Source organism: Triticum urartu, chromosome 5A (assembly GCF_056163025.1).
Source record: "Triticum urartu cultivar PI428250 chromosome 5A, HENAU_Tu73, whole genome shotgun sequence".
NCBI lineage: Eukaryota > Viridiplantae > Streptophyta > Magnoliopsida > Poales > Poaceae > Triticum > Triticum urartu.
Window position 1 is genome coordinate 685,883,971 of NC_141877.1, and position 13,019 is coordinate 685,896,989.

General features: G+C 50.3%; 1 protein-coding gene across 4 annotated transcripts; it reads left to right on the plus strand.

Annotated features, from left to right (window-relative positions):
- Positions 1-236: 236 nt before the first annotated feature.
- On the plus strand, positions 237-9,187 carry LOC147974188 (uncharacterized). Of its 4 annotated transcripts, none has more exons than XM_087522380.1 (11): positions 237-2,271; positions 2,356-2,418; positions 2,607-2,730; positions 2,857-2,905; positions 2,974-6,815; positions 6,907-7,274; positions 7,364-7,434; positions 7,512-7,879; positions 8,337-8,451; positions 8,538-8,825; positions 8,905-9,187. In XM_087522380.1, the coding sequence occupies exons 5-10, from the start codon at positions 6,591-6,593 to the stop codon at positions 8,588-8,590; spliced, it is 1,200 nt and encodes a 399-aa protein (XP_087378506.1). In that variant the 5' UTR covers positions 237-2,271; positions 2,356-2,418; positions 2,607-2,730; positions 2,857-2,905; positions 2,974-6,590; the 3' UTR covers positions 8,591-8,825; positions 8,905-9,187. The 4 variants fall into 4 exon arrangements, with proteins under 4 accessions (XP_087378506.1, XP_087378509.1, XP_087378505.1 ...); XM_087522383.1 differs by having other exon boundaries at positions 2,614-2,730; XM_087522379.1 differs by having other exon boundaries at positions 237-2,243.
- Positions 9,188-13,019: the final 3,832 nt, after the last annotated feature.

Below are 13,019 nucleotides of genomic sequence, written 5' to 3' on the forward strand. Positions count from 1 at the left end.
CCAAGAAAAAAAAAATAAAGAAAAAGATAACAAAGACCCCGTCGCGATAATGAATCATTTGCAACAGCAACACTCTAAACCACCAACGAAGACAACACCTGGACCGCATAAGAGATCCTCCAAAAGCGAGGCCTCCAAGAAGGAAACAAAGCACAAGCGTTGTCGTCATCCGATCGAAGATCTTGAGTTTTCATCCTGAAGAAAGTCCGTGTTTACAAAACAATGCCTTCAACAATGCCTTCAACAAGGTTGCTGCTGCTGCAGTGACCAACACCCGACACACACGAAAACCTGTGCCGCCATTCTTCATCGCCACAAAGACACCTCTCCACCATGACAAACCCCCAATCGCAATCACAATGACCTTCTCCACCTCTGTCAATACCATGGAAATCTATATCTAGACATGTCAAATGGCGCCTCAAGAAAGCGAAGCTTCGCGTCACTCCCTCGTGAAGCTTCACTGGCACAATGTAAGGGAACGCGCGACCGGATCGATTCCAATCTAGATATCTAGTGACACCATGTGCCAAACAGCACAATCACCGAGAGGAAGACCGGAACTCGCCGGTGTCTCGATCTAGGAGGCATGTATGAAGCAGATCGACGACATGGTACTCGAAAAACAGCAGGGCCAAACCACCTTTATCCAGCTGATCCTGCAGCCCACACGCCGCGGCCGGCAGCAGAGGAGAAGACGAACGGAACGACGCTGACCCGTTGGTCTTCTAACATGGACGGGGTAAAGGGTCGAATCCGATCCGGGAAGGATGCCTGTTAGGTCCAGATCGGACCCAAACAGGATGCCCCGCGACCTCCCGAGCGTGTTGCTGTCTAGAATAGCAGATCGGCCCAGATCGTAACCGCTGTGCTCGCCCGTCAGCCCAGATCGGCCCCAGATCCGCTGCCGCTTGCCATGGATCCTGAGCATGCCGCCGAAGGCCTGCCACATCTGATCCGCCCTCGCCAGCGCCGCCGCATCTCGTCTTCCAACTCCACCGGCCACATCTGTGTGCGTCTGTCGTTGTGCATCTCCGCACAGGTGCACCGCAACTGCAGGCCTCCTCTGGCCTCTGCCTTCGGCGAGACGGGCACCGCCACCACCGCCGGCGCCGGCGGCGGCAGCGTCCAGGGGAGATGGCCTCCGGAGTCGCCGTGCGGGGTGACCCGGGAGGCAGGTTCTCGCGTTCTCGCCTTTTTCGCTTGGGAGGTCATGGGGGCTGCAGGTGCACACGCTCTTTCTAGACAATGGAGTACATAGAGAGGTGAAATTATGTTGGAGATTTTGGCGGCAATATGTTGATACGCGGGAGAAAGAAAGGCTGTTTTGCTGATTTTCTGTGATTAGAGAGATATGATGTGGTTGTTTCAGTGCTTGGGTCCACCAAGCCATGTGTCGGGCGTTAGTTGGCCCTGCATGATAGGGCGTGCAAGGATCCCAGTAGGAGAGCCCGAGCCAGCGGATTGGGTGAGAACCGAGCCATTCAACCTAGCCGCCTCACGATTTTATGCACGTGCTCGCGCTGCATCTCGCCACCGCCGCCGGTGGTCTCCACCCCCAGTGCTTTGCCTCCTCCCCTCCCGTACCTCGCCCGCCACGCCATCACTCTCCCGCGCATTCTCCTCCTCCATTCCTCACCATAGTTTTAAATAGCCGGCTATAGCGGCTATAGCCTTTTCGGCAGGGTGTCGCTAAATGGTCGCCTTCACAAATAGCCCGCTATAGCCCGCTTTAACCTGCTATAGCGGAATGATTTGGAGGCCCGCCGTAGGAACCGTCATCGAGCTCGCCATCATCGGGACTCGGTAGGATTCGCATCGACAGTAGGAGTGCAACAACCACCGCCCCCCTCGGTGTGAAGCCCTTCTCCCTCGCCGGCCATCACATCATCGGGAGGAGAGGAAGTTTTGTCGCCTCTTACCAGAGAAGCGCATCGTCACGCCATCGATATGGGAAGGCCGGGAGGAGCACGTCGCCACTGGTTGCGGCTTGGGCGACGTTGATAGATGAACCATCTCAGGGCCCTCTGCACCTCCGGCTCTGGCGAGGCGCTCCTGTGCTGCCTCACCGGATTGCGAGCCATCAGGAGTGGTTGTGCTGGCCTCGCACGGACCCGGCTGCAGCTCCCTCTTCTTCCTAATCGGGAGGTGTAGCGGCTTTGTTTAGAGGCATCACTATCGGCTGGAGGAGCGTCGGGTCGTCATCCTCGAGTTCATTCGCCTCCAGGAGAAGACGAGCTGGGGTGAGCAGCCTCCAATCCGCCGTGCGAAGTGAGTAGTGAGCGCACCTCTCTGGTGTGCGGAATTAACAGCTTATCTGCTCGAGATTTGATATGTCGATCTGTTGATGTGCAGAGGGGGTTGGATCCTAAGGGGCAGATATGCAGTCCTCCGGAGTTGCTGGGAAGAAGAAGATGGGTAAGCTCATGTTGCTCTTCTATGTTGATTTAGCAGACGAAAATAATTAGGAAGAGGATTTGTCCCGTTCATGTGCATAACCTATGTTAGCAAATCACCTGCTTAGCTGCTAATTTATTCTTTATTGTTAATTAGTTGAAAAAAACACTAAATGATCATGGTTCTGATTGTGCACCTTTTTGGCTTAGAAAATAGAACAATTTCTGGCTGCTTCTTAAGTTTGGTTATCTCAATGGGGAGTCCTTGCTGCGTTATGGCCCAACATTGCCATCACGCGTCCCCGAGCAGGAGCAATTGATTCCCAATCTGCAGGTATTGTTTTCTGTCTTGACTTTGTGCTACGACTAACGCTCTATTCTTTTCAATTATGGTTACTGCTAAAGTTTGGTTTTCTCCGTGGTACTAATCAAAGATCAAAACCGTCCATGTTTTGATTAGGTGGGAGCAACAGGAAGGAGTACCTCGATGCGCTTGATCGTGCTCTCAGGTTCCTCTCTCTCTTTCTCAAGGTTCTGATCCTTTTTTTTAGCTCATGCCAACATTTTTGTTGAACAGCTTGCCTCAAGTTTATTGGGACTCGATTGTGATATATAGCTGGGCAAATCATGGTCAGTGATATAACTATGTTGTATAGATACTAATGGCTACCTGTAATAGCATATATATTTATTTGCTGATTCTAACAAGATGCATCGCTATATCGATAATACAGTAAGCACTTCCTGAAGTTCTTAACTGTCCAGTGTCGCCGTTGCATAGTTGGCTGGTTTAGGTCATGATTATATATTCACATGAAAACTGATCAGGCAAATGGATGTACAGGCGTCACATATGTTCAGCTTTAGGACATTTATCATAATAGGTTGTGACAAATGGAAAACATCTGTATATATACATGTTTTGGTTACACGAGTGCATGACTGCTAACAAGTCTGATTTGGATGATGCCTTATGAGGTGTGTGCACTTGGGTACTGTTGTTTTATCTCAGGTGCCATATTGTAAAATCGAGCACTAGACAATCGAGGACATCTTTTTAAATCATGTATGTGTGTGTGATTTCTAATATATGAATCCATTCATGCACGATATTGGTTGTACAACGTCCATAGTTTGTGTTATCCTGCACATGTCTGGCTCCTCATTGTAAAATGTTGATGGTCTGATGTGTTGTCCTGTATGTGATGCATATTTATCTACCGGTGGTTGATAGGATGAGCAAGTACTTAGGGTTTCAGACTATTTAGTCTATGCTAGCTCCACTCTGCTCATTGTTGTACCAGAGCTGCTAATCGCCAGTAGATACAGATATAATCCTGTCATTTATCATTTATCGGTATTTTCTTAAGCTTGCTGATGAGAGTTTTTATAATTTTATATATGTTGCTGTGCGCGACCACTTGAGCAGTAATGCAGCCCCATGGCTTGGTAAGCTATCTAATTTGGATAGAACCGATGGCTACTATTCAGACTCATTTGCCTCACAAAATGCGGTTAACAACCATGGAAATAACAAGGATGTAAAGGATACACGATATATGGAAACTTCAGGCAAGTACATTGGAATTCTCATAAAAGACCATACTTTCTATAATCATGAATGTTTAATGTTTAGTTCACAAACCTCTGCCAATGTTGTGTCAAATAAGTGGAACCATCTCTGGTAAATACAAATGGGGTAATTTATCTAAGGCTATATGCACTTTGGAGAGAATGGCTCTTAGTTTTGACTTTATGAATAACCACATCAATCCTCGCCTTTGGTTTGATTTGATCTTCCAAACAATCCAGTTATGTCACTTGCTTGATGAAATTAAGCATACCTTGGTTCGATTTCCAATTTATGATGTATATGAGTTCAATACAGATGCATGGGCCAGATGTTTATGCTCATGTGTGCAATCTGACTGGGAGGCCAATTTTTTTGGTTCATTTGGGAGTTTAGGATCTTCCTTTTTGTTCGAATAAATTACTTGGCAGTTGTATCTGAAAGTGCGTTAAGTCGACTAGAGGGGGGTGAATAGGCAATTTTTATGAAGCGGAATTTCAGGGTGAGAAAATTCCTAAGCAAGAACTACTAGCAGCGGAATAAGTACTCAGATGCATACATAACAGAACAGACGCATAGACATCATGATGAAATGAAAGCGAACATAGAGTACAAAAAGCGTAACACAGGATAAGCAGGCTGAAGACAAACTGACTGAAGAAATTGAACTGAGAAAATTAAGAAAGCCTTCAGTCAAAGTCTTCAAACAGTAACTATCAAGTACACAACACAGTAATGAGGAAATGGAAGGGTTGGGAAAATAGAACCAGTAGCTGTCGTGGTTCTAACTCTGACAGTGATGTAGGGGGGTATGAAAGGAGAGGCTAGATCTCAGCTATTGGGAAGTTGTAAGCGCACCAAGATGTACGAGTTCAGGCCCTTCGCGGAGGAAGTAACAGCCCTACGTCTCGGTGCCCGGAGGCGGTCGATTGGATTATAGGCGTGTGAATAACAGGGATGCGAACCCTTGATACCGAGGTGGGGGGAGGCTTATATAGAGTTCGCCAAGACCCCGGCCAGCTCACGTTACCAAGGGTTCAATGTACATTAATGCGGGGAGTTACTGGTAATGCTGGTAATAAAATACTATAATGACCATAAAGACTACTTAATAGCCGACCGTTTGCCTGTGGAGTGACTTTAGGTCTCCTGGCCAGTCGAGTGGTTGGCTTCATGGTCGAGTGATAGCTTCTTGGTCGAGTGAGATACCTTCAAGTCGATTGAAAGGTGACTTCTTCTAGGGATGTCCTTGGGTAGGGCTCTTTCGGACAGGTCCGTGCCCCTACCCTAGGTACATAGCTTCATCATTAGCCCCCGAATGGATCGAGGTTAGAGTGGGAAAGAGTTGGTGATCTTTCTGACTGGTTCTTTGGGCTACATGAGTGCCTCGTTTTGGGTCGACCGTCACGGATGACGTCATCAACCTCTTTCAGTCGCCTTGATCCATTCCAGGCCTTTCGTCGAGTGAATTTCTTTACCTGTGACATACCGAGCGCCGGTGCGAGCGGGGTCTTCTGTTTTGACAAGTTGTTCTGCAGCCCGCGGATGTTGCGGGATTCGGATTTTGGGAAGCGCGCGGGATGGGAGCGGCCGCAGTAATCGGAAGCGATAAAGCGGAAGCTCCTCGATTTCCGTGCCACCTTTTTCGCCACGTACTGTGCGCGCGTCTGCTGTGAGATTTGACTGGATCGCCTGGGCCTACCAGTCAGCCACTCGGGAGCGGCCTCTTATAAATCGCCGGCTCAGGGTTTCTAACCAGTGCGCTTTCTTCTTCCTCTCTGCCTTCGCAAGTTCCTCCGCCACCTCTGCTCTCACCCTAGCGCCGCAGGCCCGTGCAAGACTTGCCGGCGACGATGGCGAAGGACAAGACATCTGCTCTCAAGCGCGCGAAGAAGGCGGCGGCGCAGGGGAAAGGGAAGAGGTCTGCTCGGGGCGGATCCTCCTCAAGGTCAGCTCTGCCCTGGGGCTGGATCCAAGGGGATTGGATGCCGTCAGTGATCCGGCAAGAGGATCTCGACAACATGGTCGAGGGGGGAGTCATTCCCCACGAAGCTGTGCGTCTCCCGGGGAGAGAGATCGAGCCGCAGCCCCGCGACGGTGAGTGCGTGCTTCTAGCCACCCATATCGACCGTGGGTTTTCTCTGCCGCCCCATCCTTTTTTCCGGAGCTTCTTGAACTTCTTCGGAGCGCAGCTCCACCACTTCACTCCAAACTCCATCATATACCTTGCTGCTTTCATTTCCATGTGTGCGGGTTTCTTGGGTTGCCGCCCCCATTAGGGACTCTTCAAGCATATCTTTACCCGCCGTTCTCAATCGGTTAAGAAGGCCAAGTCGAGTGACGAGAGGACGTAGGTGGTCCAGCTGTGTGGGGGCCTGGCGATCCAGACGAGGGGAAAGAGTTGTTTTCCTTCTATCACTTTCCCAGAGTCGGTCCGCGGTTGGCAGTCGACCTGGTTCTACTGTCGAGACCAGGTGACCCCAGGACAGTCGACTGGTCTTCCCCCTTTCTCTCTCGACCGAGCTGAAAAACCTGCTTCTCTGAAAGTGACGCCAGAAGAAAAAGCCCAAGTCAAAGTGCTGGCCGGTCGAGTGGTTGAGCTTGTCCGCGAGGGCGTGACTGGTATGGACCTGCTGGAGGTCTTCCTCCGGAGGCGCATCCAACCGCTCCAGGCTCGTGACCATCCGATGTGGCTGTACTCAGGTCTCGACGACACCACTCGGATCCACCCGGAGGAGGTCACTGACGAGATGCTGGAGGGGTGGCTGTCAAGCATCACGGGGAACAAAGACAACCCCCAAGGAGCCAGGAGGGTAATTCCACTCGACAACTCGTACGACGTGGACCAGGTATGTTTTCATGCTTCCGACTGAGTTCTTGTTTTCTTCATTGGTCCTCTTTGATTTGGCCGATTGACCTTTTTGTCTTGTTGTATTCCAGGCGACCACCAAGATGTACTCGACTCCCAACGGGGCACAGGAGCTAACTGAGGAAGGGGAGGCGAGCGGAGACGACCAAGGCGAGTGGGAGTCCGACGGTGAGGGAGAGGGAGGCGACGACGTCGACTCCAGCGAAGAGGAGGAGGAGGAGGAGGCCGAACCCCCTCGCCCGGAGATGCGATCCAAACTCGCACACGATCCAGCACGGGAACGTGGCAAGGCGACCGCTCCTGTTGGGCAGTCGTCGAAACGCCCTCGGACCTCTTCTCCTACGCCGACTGGGAAGGCTCCCAAACACCCACGCGCGACGCCGTCCAAGCCGCCCAAGGCTCTGCCCAAGATGAAGATGGCTGTTCCCACCATTTCTGGGTAATAACAAAACTTGCTTTCCTTTGTCGACCGTGGACGGGTCCTTGGTCGATTCATTGAGCCAACTGACTGACTTTCGAGGCTTGCAGCGCTGCTACTTCTGAGGTCTCCGCCAAGGACGGCGACCAAGAGATGGAGGATGCCGTCACCTCCAACCCTGGTACGATCACTGATGTCCCGTTTTGAGTCGACTGAACATTTATTGCAACTCTGGTTGATTGAATGTTTTCCTTGTAGCTCCTCCTCATGTTATCGACCTCCCGGATGACGATGACAACGAACCGCCGAGAGTGAGGAGGAACAGGAGGGCGTCGGCTGACAAGGCCCCCCAATCTGCTCCGGCGTCTAAGGCCGTAGCTCGGGATGGTGGCGACACCACTCGGGCTTCTATGACTTTCGCCGTTCCTCTGACGAGTGTGCGGCCCTCGACGTTGACTGCGGATCCGCCTTCACTTTTTGCCCCGTACCCCGCCCCTGAGGACCAAGCGGCTGCTGCAAGAGAGGCTATACGTCAAGCGGGGATCATGATGGAGCAAGTGAAGGTGGCTCGGGAGGCTAGCCAAGCAGCTTATGACGCAAGCTCGGCTCTTCAGAGTAACGTCCAGGTCAGTCGAGTCAACCCTTGGCCTGTTACGATGTGCTATTTGAAGAATCTTTTTCCGAAGATCTTTATATCTGTATACCCACTGGGTGTGTCTGCCAATTCTTGGACGAGTGGGGGCACGCTAAGTGCACCCACTGGGTGTAGTCCCCGAGACTACGGTGGACTGCTGGCAGTCGACTGTAGTCTTTATATTGTGTTGTTGTAGCTGTATTTCTTCACTCGGTCTGGTCAGGCCATGTCGAATGGAACTGTATCCGGTCGACTGCGGGCAGTCGACTTTTTCTTTCTTCTTTTTTTTTACAGTGGGGGCACGCTGAGTGCACCCACTGGGTGTAGTCCCCGAGACTACTGTCGAATGTTTTTGATTCGGCTGTAGTCTTAGAAACGCCATCATTGTCTCTTAGTTACTCGGAAGCAACTTATCTTGGACGTCTGTCCCTTGATTTTTCTTTTCGCAGAAATTCTGTGAACTTGTAGCTCGCTATACTGAGTTGGAGAACCAGCAGATCCAGCTCAACCTTAACTTGAAGCTTGCTCAAGAGAATTTGAAGAAGGCGGAAGAAGAAGCAAAAGGTATGGCTTGTGGGGTTCTCTATCCTTGACGAGTGATTTTTCTTCCTTGTCCATTCTTGATGTTGATTTCACTCGACGCGCCGCAGATAAACTGGAGGAAGCTCTGAAAAAGAAGGACCAAGATCTTGCAGAAGCGTAGAAGGAGGCCTTGAGCAGGACGAAGCTTGCTGAAGAGAAAATGGCTTCGGTCGAAGCTCTTGAGCAGGAGAACTCCAGGCTAAAAACTGCTCTCGGGGTAGCCAATCAAGAGGTCACCCGACTGAAGAACGACAACGCGGCTCTGCGCGACAAGGCAGGCGATCTGGTGGGGAAGAAGAACAATCTGGAAGCTTATCTCGGTGAACTCACCAAGAAGCTGTTCGTCATGCTCGAAGGTAATTATTCTGCCCTGACCGTCTTGCAGTTGCCAAGCCTGTGTAGAGCCACTGTCTGACTCTTGAATCGCGTTTGCAGAATTCTGCCAGAACTTTGAAGAGGAAACCAGTCGAGTGGAGCCAGGCTTGGACCCCGCCAATTCTCTCGTGAAGGTTGAGGCTGCCATGAACGTGCTCCGACTGGAGTCTCGTGTTACCAGCGCTGTTGACTATCTTGCTCGACTGAAGGTCGCGATGTCGCGGATCGACACGTCACTCTGGCCCTAGTGGTTGAAGGCACTCGACTGACCAAAGTCATGATGGATGGTGGCAGTGGTTTGAACATATTGTATGCTGAGACGTTGAAAGGGATGGGCATTCCGATGTCCAGACTCAGTGCCAGCAATATGAGTTTCCATGGGGTCATTCCTGGGAAGAAGGCTGAATCACTCGGCCAGACTGCTCTCGATGTGGTTTTCGGTGATTCCAAGAATTACCGCAAAGAGAAGTTGACATTTGAAGTTATAGACTTCCAGAGTGCCTACCATGCTATTTTGGGCAGGCCGGCTTATGCACGCTTCATGGCCCGACCATGTTATGGGTATCTCAATTGAAGATGCCTGGCCCCAAAGGTGTGATCACTATTACGGGCAATCAGAAGAAAGCGGAAGAATGTTTTCAGAAAGGTTCGAAGATCGTTGATGCTCAGATGGCAGTGGTGGAGTTGTAGGAATACCAGAAGACTACAGACTCGAGTGATTTGTTGCGAGCCAAGAAGCCCGCTACAGAGTCAGCTTTTCAGTCGACTGGCGATACGAAGACAGCTCACATCCACCCGACCGACCCTAGCGCTGCTCCAACTCATATCTCGACAACACTTGACTCCAAATAGGAAGAAGCGCTCATCCAGTTCCTCCATGAGAACTGGGACATTTTCGCATGGAAGCCCTCTGACATGCCGGGTGTTCCTAGGGAGCTGGCTGAGCACCGCCTAAGAGTCGACTCAAAAATAAAACCTGTCAAGGAACATCTCCGACAGTCCGCCATCCAGAAGAGAAAGGCCATTGGCGAAGAGGTAGCTCGGCTCTTAGCAGCGGAGTTCATCCGAGAAATCTACCACTCCGAGTGGCTCGCCAATGTTGTCATGGTCCCCAAGAAGGACAAGTCACTTCGCATGTGCATTAACTTTAAACATATCAATCGGGCCTGCCCGAAAGATCATTTTCCTCTCCCCCACATCGACCAGATAGTCGACTCGACTGCGGGATGTGAGCGATTGTCTTTTTTAGACGCCTATTCCGGGTACCATCAGATTCATCTGTATGGGCCTGACGAGATCAAAACAACTTTCATCACTCCATTTGGGTGCTTCTGTTATGTTACCATGCCATTCGGCCTCAAGAATGCCGGAGCCACATTCATGAGGATGATTCAGAAGTGTTTGCTCACCCAAATCAGTCGGAATGTGGAGGCGTACATGGATGATATTGTGGTCAAGTCATGGAAGGGTTCCGACCTGCTGACTGACCTTGTTGAAACCTTTGCCAACCTTAGAAGGTTTGATATCAAGCTTAATCCATCAAAATGCACGTTCGGGGTTCCTGGCGGAAAGTTACTCGGTTTTCTCGTTTCCGAACAGGGAATCGACGCCAATCCAGAAAAAGTCGGTACTGTACTCCGAATGAAAAGTCCTGTGCGAGTGCACGACGTTCAGAAGCTTACTGGTTGCTTAGCTTCCCTAAGTCGATTCATATCTCGTCTTGGTGAAAAGGCATTGCCTCTTTACCAATTGATGAAGAAGTCTGACAAGTTCGAGTGGACTCCTGAAGCTGACGCAGCGTTCGCAGAGCTCAAAGCTCTGCTCTCCACCCAGCCGGTGCTTGCTGCCCCAATCAGCAAGGAGCCTTTGCTGCTTTACATTGCAGCCACATGACAAGTCGTCAGTACGGTACCTACGGTCAAGGGGAAGAAGAAGGGAAAACCTTCAAAGTTCAGTGCCCAGTGTATTATATTTCTGAAGTCTTGACCCCATCGAAGCAAAGATATCCTCATTATCAGAAGCTCGTATATGGGATTTATATGACCACAAAGAAAGTTTCCCACTACTTCTTTGATCATTCCATTACAGTTGTCAGCAACGCTCCGTTGTCAAAGATCTTGCATAACAGGGACGCAACTGGTCGAGTGGCAAAATGGGCAATTGAACTTCTTCCTCTAGATATCAAGTTTGAGTCAAAGAAAGCTATCAAGTCCCAGGCAATCGCGGATTTTGTCGCCGAGTGGATTGAACAGCAACTGCCGACTCAGGTTCACTCGGAGCATTGGACCATGTTCTTTGACGGTTCCAAGATGCTAAATGGTTTCGGAGCCGGAGTGGTGTTGGTCTCCCCCAGAGGAGATAAACTCAGATATGTTCTTCAAATCCACTTTGATTCCTCTAACAACGAGTCAGAATACGAAGCACTTTTATATGGGTTGCGCATGGCCATTTCGCTCGGCGTCCGTTGCCTCATGGTTTATGGCGACTCAGATTTGGTGGCCAATCAAGTGATGAAGGAATGGGACATCAGAAGTCCAGCCATGACTGGTTATTGCAATGCAGTGAGAAAGCTGGAGAAGAAATTTGAGGGGTTAGAGCTTCATCACATACCCCGACTGAAAAATCAAGCAGCTGATGATCTGGCAAAAATAGGTTCCAAAAGAGAAGCCATTCCCAGCAATGTGTTTTTGGAACACATCCACACACCATCAGTCTAGGAGGATCCCTTCACTGAAGAGGCCCTGCATCCAAAAAGTGCCAAGGATCCGACTAAAGTTGAAGTTCCAGCTGTGGTCGACCTGATCATGGAAGTCTTGGTTATCACTCCCGTTTGGACAGAACCGTACATCGCGTACATCCTAAGGAAAGAACTCCCAGAAGACGAAGAAGAGGCTCGACAGATCGTCCATCGATCCAAGGCCTTTACAGTCATAAAGGGACAGTTATATAGAGAAAGCGTGAATGGGGTCGGCCAGAAGTGTATTACACCAGAAGGCGACTATCTCTCGGACCATTGTGGCTAAAGCATACCGAGCGGGGTTCTACTGGCCAAGAGCCAATGAGATGGCCAAAGAGATAGTCGACAAATGTGAGGGATGTCAGTATTACTCCAATATGCCGCACAAGCCCGCGTCAGCCCTGAAAACCATTCCACTCGTCTGGCCTTTCGCTGTTTGGGGGTTGGACATGGTTGGACCACTGAGAATAGGCAGGAGCGGCTTCACTCATGTGCTGGTAGCAGTCGACAATTTCACCAAATGGATTGAAGCCAAGCCTATCAAGAATCTTGATGCTTGCACCGCTATCAGTTTCATCAGAGAGTTGATATTCAGATATGGAGTTCCACATAGCATCATCACCGACAACGGGTCAAACTTCGATTCCGACAAATTCAGGGCCTTTTGCGCCTCTCAGGGCACTCGGGTCGACTATGCTTCGGTCGCTCACCCCCAGTCGAATGGGCAAGCAGAAAGGGCAAACGACCTAATTCTCCAAGGACTGAAAGCCCGATTGATGCGCGATCTCAAGCACGCAGCAGGTGCATGGGTCGACGAGCTTCCATCTGTCCTTTGGGGATTGAGGACAACCCCGAATCGATCAACCAGAAGAACCCCATTCTTTCTGGTCTACGTTGCCGAGGAAGTCTTACCGAGTGACCTGCTTCACAACGCTCCCAGAGTCGAGCTCTACTCAGAAGATGAAGCAGAACAAGCCCGGCAGGACGCAGTCGACCTCCTAGAAGAAGAAAGAGAAATGGCCTTGATTCGATCGACCATCTATCAGCAAGACTTGCGTCGATTCCATGCCAGAAACGTGAAGAGCCGAGCCTTCCAAGAAGGAGACTTAGTCCTCCGAGTGGATCAGCAGAAACCACACAAGCTCTCTCCTACTTGGGAAGGCCCCTTCATAGTCACCAGAGTCCTCCACAATGGAGCATACCACCTCTACAATGTCGATCGCCAGATTGATGAGCCACGAGCCTGGAATGCGGAGCTACTCCGCCACTTTTATAGTTGAATTCTCACTCGGATGAGATGTAATAAGAAAAACTCCTGTAGTTTATTTATCAAAGACAAGAGTGTTATAATTTTCCCAGTGATTATTATTGTTTTTGTTTGCGTAAGAAATCCCCCAGTGGGTGGCTTAGCTGCGAATCCGCTTCGCCTAAGATTGTA

Coding starts and splice junctions, on each gene's coding strand:
- LOC147974188 (XM_087522380.1), top strand. CDS start 6,591: ATGGACCTGCTGGAGGTCTTCCTCCGGAGGCGCATCCAACCGCTCCAG. Junction 7,435..7,511: donor TGCCGTCACCTCCAACCCTG/GTACGATCACTG, acceptor TTTTCCTTGTAG/CTCCTCCTCATGTTATCGAC. Junction 8,452..8,537: donor GGCGGAAGAAGAAGCAAAAG/GTATGGCTTGTG, acceptor GACGCGCCGCAG/ATAAACTGGAGGAAGCTCTG.